Source organism: Triticum dicoccoides, chromosome 7B (genome assembly GCF_002162155.2).
Source record: "Triticum dicoccoides isolate Atlit2015 ecotype Zavitan chromosome 7B, WEW_v2.0, whole genome shotgun sequence".
NCBI classification, from domain to species: domain Eukaryota; kingdom Viridiplantae; phylum Streptophyta; class Magnoliopsida; order Poales; family Poaceae; genus Triticum; species Triticum dicoccoides.
This window is the reverse complement of record NC_041393.1, coordinates 277,948,215-277,957,794: the sequence shown is the minus strand read 5'-3', so window position 1 is coordinate 277,957,794 and position 9,580 is coordinate 277,948,215. Positions and strand designations below refer to the sequence as shown.

The 9,580-nt window shown below is 42.6% G+C and overlaps 1 protein-coding gene across 1 annotated transcript; it reads left to right on the top strand.

Moving 5' to 3' along the window:
* Nucleotides 1-799: 799 nt before the first annotated feature.
* LOC119341234 (nuclear transport factor 2-like) lies at nucleotides 800-4,189 on the top strand. Its single transcript, XM_037613108.1, has 9 exons — nucleotides 800-1,102; nucleotides 1,198-1,338; nucleotides 1,795-2,089; nucleotides 2,532-2,809; nucleotides 2,896-3,058; nucleotides 3,148-3,266; nucleotides 3,357-3,422; nucleotides 3,583-3,658; nucleotides 3,805-4,189. The coding sequence occupies exons 1-9, from the start codon at nucleotides 1,076-1,078 to the stop codon at nucleotides 3,945-3,947; spliced, it is 1,308 nt and encodes a 435-aa protein (XP_037469005.1). The 5' UTR covers nucleotides 800-1,075; the 3' UTR covers nucleotides 3,948-4,189.
* The last annotated feature ends 5,391 nt before the right edge of the window (nucleotides 4,190-9,580 follow it).

The following is a 9,580-nucleotide window of genomic DNA, read 5'->3' as shown; positions in this document are numbered from 1 at the left end:
ACAGAGCATCATGTGGGCCTCACCCGTCGGAGCACAAATTAGTTCGCTTGGTAGCACATATTAGTACAGTGTGAGAACACGAGTTAGTATAGTTTTGGAGAACAAATTTTGCCAATTTTTTTCGTCAAAATTAACATGGGAAATACTTTTAAAGATCTCGGCCTAAGAAACTAAACAATGAAAATAGTTTGTAATTTAGATGCACCGTTCACGAGATATGTCGTTTAAAAAATGGATCTAAGAAAAAAAATGAACAAACAGCCAACCTCCTAAAACTTAGCACATATGAAAAAATCCATCAAAATATTTTGGTACCAACACATAGGCCCCAAATGACCCTATATTATCTTTTCTTTAGGGGTTAGCCTATACTGTATTGATCGAATTCCACGGAGAGTGGGATAATGCTTACATTATGTGGTTGGCCAAACCACACAAGACTTCGTGGAGCTAGATTAAGAGCATATCTAGCTAAGCTATGAACTTCTATGTTACTATCTTGAATTTTAAAAATAAAACTACAAGAATAAGCGGTAGAACGAGCTGCAAATGACCCTATACCATTTTTTAATTTTTAGAATTTTTTTGAGGGATTTTTTTTTCTTTTTTAGATGAATGACCGTATACCATCTTTTAATAATAATAAAAAAAGGCCTAGACCATGGGCTAAGTTTTTGTTTTTTGGAGTGGAGACCATGGGCCAAACTGAAGCCCAAATGACGATAGGCCAGGAAATCCAACAGAATCCTGAAAGGAAAGTGAGATCGAATCGCATCGTAGGGCAAGGGCAACCGGTATCTCTCTCCCTCCCCTCGTGCCCCTCCTCCCGGCCGTCATAAGAGACGAGTCGAGTCGAGTCCACCCACGCGACGCCAATCCATCTCCTCTCCTCTCCTCTCCTCTCCATCCTGCGAAAGGTGCAGACGCGAATACGCACGAGCAATCAGGGCGGACACATCCTCTCACGGCGGCGGCTGCTGCTGCAGCGGCTTCGGATTTCGAGACGCTCTCCCTTTTAGATCTTGCCCGCGGAATCAGCAGATCTAGGGTTATTCCCTACTCCACTGCACTCCCCATGGCTTCGGCGGCGGCGGCGACTCAAGTAATCCCCCTTCCTTATCTCTGTCTCCCCCGAACCTTTTGCGCCCTCTTATGCTCGGATCGGTGACTGATGTTGCGATTGGATTTGGCTGGCAGGTGGGCACTTACTTCCTCCGCAACTACTACAATCTGTTGCAGCAGAACCCCGATGTCGTCCACCAGTTCTACAGCGAAGCAAGCACCATGGTCCGCGTCGACGACCTCAACGGGACCAACACCACTGCTAACTCAATGATGGTTGCTATCTCTCACAATCTATATATTACCTTTATACAGTATGTGTCAGCTATTTAAGGTTTATATATATTTGGGCTGTGCTTTTGTGGTATTTTGGACTGTCAGTGTTTTGACTGATTTTTACCATCTCAATGCTTGGCATTCATGTAGGTTTTAGCATAACTTCTGCGCTCATGGTATGTTACCTTGCCATGTTGCATCATTAGTTTGTCCTGTATGTGGTGTTTGTCCATCTGCTGAGTTGCATACTTATTAGTCGTTTTGTTTGCGCCTTTTCTTCGTTGAGTTTACTTATTGATGCTGTTCTGTTGCCCTCTATGCTGTTTTGTTTGTTTGCTCTGCTGGTTCAAATACACCTGTTGCCCCTAAACAACTCAATTATATATGCAATTTGAGTCTGCCACTTTTTTGTTTGTTTCCTTTGTTACTTTATAATAACAAATTTGTTGCCTGCAGGATATACACTCCCTTATCATGTCCCTCAATTTCACCCAAATCGAGATAAAAACTGCCAACTTTGCCAACTCATGGGGAGATGGGGTGCTAGTGATGGTCTCTGGTCTTGTACAGACCAAAGAGTACAGCAACCAAAGGAAATTTATCCAGATGTTTTTCCTTGCGCCTCAGGAGAAAGGTTATTTTGTGCTCAATGATTATTTCCACTTTGTTGACCAAGAACAAGTGCAACCTGCACAGGTGAGAGCTCACGAAGCCTTTGAGACTAACATGGCATCCAACACAGTCCAAACAAGTAAGATTTATCATCCTAAATAAATATATAAACTATTGGTCTTTGCATTTTAATTGTTATTACCCATGAAATAGCCAATGATGTTATGGATATGTTACAGCACGCGCAATATCTGCTTGCCTGTATTGACCGTCTCTCCCTTATCTATTTCTTCGTTGAGTACATACAGTTGATTTAACTCCAAATAAGATTTCAAATTTTTTTCCAGTGGCAACGTAAATAAGGTACACTGTGTTGAGAATGTTCATGCAAGTCATTATGTTTAATATCTCTGGGCAATAATAGAAATGGTAGTTTAGATTTTACACCAGCTGAGCACAGATTGTTCCAAATTATAATGCTTCCATGGAGAAATATTAGTGTCTCCTGATAATGTCCATGGTCCTGTATCGTTGCTGCTTCAAAGTTTTGTTGGCATTTTGTTTAAATGCTCTGCCTGCAGGTGCAGAGTACATTCATGAAGAAAGTCGAACAATGCAAGCTGTTCCAGTAACATCTGAAGAAAATGATGCTGTTGACAGTTACACTTACTCTGAGCCACCACTGCAAGTAGTTTCTCAGTCGGACAACTGGGGAGATGAATCTCTTCAAGAGGAAGCACTTTCTTCCTTCTCGAATGGAATGGCGATGGCACCAGAGGAGCCAGCACAACCTCCGCCTGTGCAGCCTCATGTTGAGGAACCTGTTGGGGAGCCCGTAAAGAAGACATATGCTTCTATTGTATGTGGGACCTTCCTTTCCTTCATATGCATTGTGTTGTGCTATCTAGATGACATGTCTTTAAAATGATGATTCTGATGATGCAGCTAAGAACCGCAAAAGCCCCACCTCCGTTCCCTTTTGCTCAATCAGTGCCTGTGAATAAACCTCACCCTACAACAGAAGCAAGCCAGGCAACTCTAGGGACTTCATCGGTGGCAGCAGATAAGCCAAAATCTGACTTCTACGCAGAAGGCCATGATGAAGAAGGTTTTTCTGTCTTTATGCTTGCCTAATTTACATTTGTTTGTTTAAGTTCCCCACTGTTTGCTGATTGTAATATTTATTTCATAAATTAGAGAGCAAATCTGTTTATGTTGGGAATGTGCCGCAAAATGTAACTGAGGCTGATCTTGAGAATGAGTTCAAGAAGTTTGGCCAGCTCATCCCTGATGGTGTTGCTATCAGAAGCCGAAAGGTTTGCAATTGAATTGGCTTTCTGATTCTGATTCACCACTTGGTATATAACATGAGCAAATGTTCATTTGATTGATGGTGGAATTTGCAGGAGACTGGTGGCTACTATGCTTTTGTGGAATTCGAGGAACTGAGTGGCGTTCACAATGCATTGAGGGTTGTTTATTGGAATTCACATTTGATACTCTTAATAATTCTTTAATTTCTCGTTTAAAAATTATATTGCTTAGGTTTGGCTTGTTCAACTGTAGTGATGATCGTTGTTATTTAGCATAGTTTAGCTAGTCATAATCTGAAACCATCTTGGTGGATTTCAGGCTTCACCACTTGAAATAAATGGGCGGCAGATATATGTCGAGGAGCGGAAGCCTAACAGTGGAATAAGGGGAGGAAGTAAGTTGGTTTCTTTCTCAATAGTTGTCCATTTTGATGCATTTGCCCTATTCAAATGAATAATGTAAGCTGCTAGCAGAAGTGTGAGCCGTGCTTGTGAAGATACCCTGAGCTCTGTATATGTTTTTTATGTCCTGCATTTGCAGGAAGGGGGGGAGGCAGAGGTCGCTTTGGCGGCAGTGGCAGAGGATATGCGAGAGGTGACGAGTACAGCGGTAGCCGTGGAAAGTCGAATGGTTATCAGCGTGTCCCTCACCACGAGAGGGGCATTTTGGGGGCAAGGAACTGATGCCCCATGGCGATAGGAGGAAGCATAAGAGGTGGTTTTGATCCGTGAGAAGTGGAGCAGGAGTTGTAAAACTAAACTATTGGAGCGCTCCATTCTGTTAGGTTGCGTTTTCGGTTTTGGGGTTTGTCTTGAGTTTGCCGCAGCAGCTCGTCCGTGGACGTGCCCGTCCGTTCTTACCAACAGATACTCTATGTTGCTATTCTGTCTTCTCGTTAATGTTAGAGCTGTTCTTTTCGGTCTTCTGTCATTTGTGCGCCTGTGGCTACGTCCTTTTTGTGTTGGACGCTTACTTAGCCAGCAGAGACGGCGCCTTCTCCGGCCACCGGCAATCCCCATCTGCATCTCTTCCGCCATATATGTTCAGACTGCAGTGATGCCTCAAAAATGATATAGGCCTCCTTTTTGCATTCTTTGCATGCAAGAATTTAAAATGAACACACCAATGCATGTAATGTTCCTACTCATCTAGTGGCTAAGTATGTATGCACTGTAATTAATCTAAACTAATACATGAGTTTAATTGGGATAGTTTTTTAAAATACGAGATATAAAATGCCTTGGTTGATGAGATTTGAGCCCTATAAATCGAAAGGGAGAGATTATTTGTTTTCCTTTAAAATATGAAGGGTTGATTCTATCCTACATAGAATAGGAAACAGTCCTACAAACCAATGGGCTTCAAAGGAATTGTTTCTATAAAATTATTCTTTACTTTCTTTCAAGTTCTTAGGAACAATAGCTGCAAAGGGAAAAGAAGTGATTATCTTGATATACAGATTTTGATGAACATAAATTGGTGCCATGCTGTACCCAGGGGATGGCATGCTGTTGTTGTGCTGGTGTCATCGTTATTGATAATTGCCGAACATGCCATGTTCAGGCGCCTCGTCCTGAACGAGCTAATCACCGTTGATTTCAGGCACGAATTTTAGAGCTAGGACTTCTGCCACATCATCCTTTTTTCTCGTTCGGATAAAAGACATGTCGCTGCGAACGCCTCACCTATGTTATCTGCATCCCCTTTTTCCCACCGCTCTCTGACTGAAATCCCACCCCTCTCGCTCGGTACATGGAGAAGTACAGCGGCGAGGGCCGTCACTGACCAGGTCCCCCCACCGGAGGGATAGCAGGGGCCAAGAGGAGGGTGATGAGTCCGCGGAGGTGCTGCTTGCGGTGGGTGAGCGGCGACGACTGCTCGTGGGGGAATGGCGGCGACTACTCATGGCAGACCAGTTCAGGGAAGCTCGACCACGGCCGGGGGGAGGTGTCCGCGGAGGTGCTGGGCGGCGGCGGTAGCACGTGGCTACTGGGGGAGCCTCAAGCTCGAGGAAGCGTGTGGGGGCGGCGGCACCGAGGCTTAGGCAGCGACGAGCAGCGGCGCCCCCACGACCGCGTCCATGCGTGCCTCCGCAAGGAAGACGACACAGAGGAGAGAAGGACGTCAAGGAGCACGGCCCGGTACCCATGACCTCCGTCAGATCCGGCGACGACTCGTGCAATGTGCATTTTTCCTTCTTGTTCCCCACATATTTTGCTGATGATGGACGCCACACTACTCGATTTGGAGCATTTTGATCCTCATTTTTTGTGTAAATTGTGATGTTATCCTGTCACACACATCCATGTTTGTCCCATGTTTGATGAACCAGGGATTGGTTTCTTCAATTAGTATATGAACAATGAAGTAATGACTGCATTGACCATGGCAACTCTGCTTTATGGATTCAAAAAATTCATGATGGAAAAACATGTTTGTATTGCCATGGTCTACAAGTAATTTCATCAAAATTATTTAAGCTACTTTTCAGTTTTCACATGGCAAATTTGCCATGTCTATTCATCTCTGATTTCACTCTACTTTTGCCATGGCAATTAATGACATGAAAAGTTTTACTCTTTTTTGCCATGGTCCTTGTGATATGTTTGCCATGGCAAAAATTTCTGAATCTTTCTACAACATGGCATTCTTGCCATCCTTTAAATAGTGATCCACCATTTTCTTCAAAAGTATGCTAGTTTTTATATCTCTAACATGACAAAGTTACTATATGGACCATGGCAAAAGTAATTGATAGCCGAAAGGGGGGACCCCGAGGAATAGGTTTCATTTTCCGGTTTAGGCTTGAGATAAATTAGGAACTGAACCTATATCGGCATGGCATATATTTAAATATTATTGCCATGGAAATTTTTACTCCTTATTTGCTACGGAACTTTTTCTTTGCCATGAAACTTTTTAATTATGGACCATGCCAAATAACCTTGGCGATTTTCTAGGGACAATGGCAAACTTTTTTTAGGCATGGCAGAATTTGTTAGTGAATTTGCCCCATGGCAAGTTCACATATATGCTCATGGCAAGTTTCTTTTTTCAAGACAATGTCAAACTTTCTTTTCATTATGGAATACCGCAAATTCACTAGATGCCCCATGGCAAGTTCACTTATATGCCCATGGCAAGTTACTTTTTCCAAGACAATGTCAAACTCTTTTTTTTATTATGGAATACGACAAATTCACTAGATGCCCCATGCATGGCAAGTTCACTTATATGCCCACGACAAGTTTCTCTTTTCAAGACAATTTTTTATTATTATGGAATGCGGTAAATTCACTAGATGTCCCATGGCAAGTTCACTTATATGCCCATGGCAAGTTTCCCTTTTTTAAGACAATGTCAAACTCATTTTATTATGGAATACGACAAATTCACTAGATGTCCCATGGCAAGTTTACTTATATGCCCATGACAAGTTTCTCTTTCCAATACAATGTCAAACTTTTTTTAATTATGGAATACAGCAAATTCACTAGATGTCCCATGGCAAGTTCACTTATATGACCATGGCAAGTTTGTTTTTTAAAGACAATGTCAAATTTTATTATTATTATTATGGAATACAACAAATTCACTAGATGTCCCATGGCATGTTCACTTATATGCCCATGGCAAGTTTCTTTTTTCAAGACAATGGCAATTTGGAATAATGGCAAACTTTCTTCTCCTTATACCATGGCAATTTCACTTTTGTGGACCATGGTAAATTTCTTTTTGGTTGACTTCTACGGCAAACTTTTTCTTTGATGGACCATGGCAATTTCACCCAATTTTCATAGTTTACAAAATGGCCATGGAAATTATTTCACCTTTCTTTTGCCACGAGCTAATGACACTTTTTACATGTTCTTTTTCTACATTATAATCAACTTACAAAATTTGTGAATACAGAGATCATTTCTTTTTCATATCCATGTCAATGTTATTAGATCATTTGCCATGATTTTATAGACTTTTGTTTTTTTAACTTGTCAATGAACTATGTTCATCGTCATATTTTTTTAAATAAAATTGCCATTTCAATGTAGTTTTTGTCTTCTTTGAATGTGTCGTCAGCTACAGAACGAAAAGTTCAAAATTTTCCATGTACATTTTTTCGTCTATATTTTGCCATGATTCCAAGTTTGCTTTAACTTCTTGGAATCATGGTAATCTGAATCAGTCGAACACAACAATTTTATATTCAAAATACATGGAAACTTAATTTTCATAGCCATGACAATTTATTTCCAGTTCCACGATAATTTTAGTTTCTTAATAGATAATGGCAAATTTTATTTTTTACCCAAGAGCATGGAAAATTTATTTTTTAAGACATAGCAAATTTATTTTCATATGGACGACTACTTTAGTTTTTTCATGGACCCATGGCAAATTTATTTTTCATGGCATGGCAAATTAGGTGTTGACAGCTCACTTTGGCAACTATATGACTTTCGTTCAACACACATGGCAAATTAGTCTACCATCGCAATCTGTTTTGGCCATGCTTTTTTCTGTTGAAGTTGTCATCGTCCCATTTTGAATATATCTTGGTAATTATATTGTGTATGTCATGGCATTTGTTCGAAATTATGTTGTCATGGCAAACTACTTCCATCATATGAATTTTTGTGTTTTTGCATTCTAGTATTGTATATGACGTTTACAATTTTGTACACTACATGGCAAAATACTTATTACATATGTTTGTTCTAATTTTTTGTAAATAGGTAACTGTTTTGGGCCAGGAGGCCCATGAAGGTCATGGCTGACGTAGTTTGTTCGGGGCGTAGGGTGATCCTACTGAACGATTTGGTTCGTTCGAGGGGGAGCTACACACCGAACCTTTCATTCTGTCTGGGAAGCTCCCAGACCGAACGTCAGGTGGATATCGACGTCCTAGTCTTTTGCTATCCGAAATAGCTACGTTTCAGTCGACTGAATTTTCGTAGTTCGGTCAGTCGAAGGAAGAAATAGCCGGAGGGGAGGAAGAAACTCGCCGGAGGGGAGGAAGAAGCTCGTTCGACAAGCTACCCCGGTGCCTATCTTAGGGTTCAGGGTGGGGCGGTGGTGGACAGCGGTGGTGGGGGCGGTGGTGCGGCGGTGGTGTGGGGATTCGCTCGAGAAAAAAGTCGGTGCAGCGGGGACTAGAGGGATGGTCGGGGCGGTGGGAGACCGGCGGTGGGGGTGGTTCTGGGGAGGGCGGTGTGGCGCGAGCGGCAGGGGCCGGCTGTCCGGCCGGTGGTCCGTGGCGGCGACTGGGGAGAGATTTGGGGGAGGAAGAAGAGAAAGAGGTGGAAGATGATGCCTGGACTTTGAAGCCTCATGTGACGACTGGAATGAAATTGACTGACCACTTCAAAGTTTCAGTCCACTGTTCGGAAGCCACTCTCTTTGCTATCAAAGGTAGCCCGAGGAAAGGGAAGAGAGAAAGAGGCTGGCTTGGTCTCCCCTAGCGGTATATAAAGGGGGAACCGGGGCCAGAAAAAGGGGAACAATCATGTTACACATTCACACATAACTCAACAAGAACACACACATGACAAAGGGAATTACACCTCCTCGGTGGCTTGCATCTGGATAAACAAAACCTTCACATCTATAGTGATTTGAATTGTTTGGCCCCTGACCGAATCTCTTAAAGGGGGTCCCTTCGATCTCGACGATCACCCATCAACATTTGGCACACCGGGGTCAAGACGTCTCTCTTTGGTCAACTTCTCCAACCTTGTCGAAACACAAGCTATCACGAAGGATCATGGTTGAGGCTTGCCACACCACCCAGCGAGAAAGCTTCTACCCGCTACAAACGACCGTCCCAACAACGGCTCGACCTCGGGAAGCCATGCCCAAATCCTCGGAAGCGGATCCTCTAACATTCTCAAGGGATGTCACGAAGCTACAGTGAAATGCGTGTGTAAAGCGAAGAAGGGATGTCAGGCTTACTGTAGCAACTGCTGTGCGGATTTACTGTAGCATATACAAAAATAAATCAAAAAATAATTTTATTGCACCATAATTTTTTTTGTATGTAATTTTTGTAAATCTATACAATAGATTTGTAATTTATAAATTAATTATAATCATTTTAGGCTTAACCATATGGATGTGAAGAAGGGATGTCACGGTTACTGTAGCTTAGGTGACATCCCTTGAGGATGTTAGAGAATCCGGTTCCCAAATCCTTCCCCAGCTAGAAGAAGGAAGGGCTAGCACCCAGCGGCCCATCATTGTGCGTGCTATCACGTCCTTGGACCTTGGAGGCTTGTAAGTAGCAGTGGGAAAGGCCTCTTGAGCACTCCACCCTGCACAC

Excerpts from the sequence above, each read along its gene's own strand:
- LOC119341234 (XM_037613108.1), top strand. The coding sequence starts at position 1,076 with ATGGCTTCGGCGGCGGCGGCGACTCAA. Across the intron at positions 2,090-2,531 it reads ATCCAACACAGTCCAAACAA|GTGCAGAGTACATTCATGAA; the intron begins GTAAGATTTATC and ends CTCTGCCTGCAG. Across the intron at positions 3,659-3,804 it reads CAGTGGAATAAGGGGAGGAA|GAAGGGGGGGAGGCAGAGGT; the intron begins GTAAGTTGGTTT and ends CTGCATTTGCAG.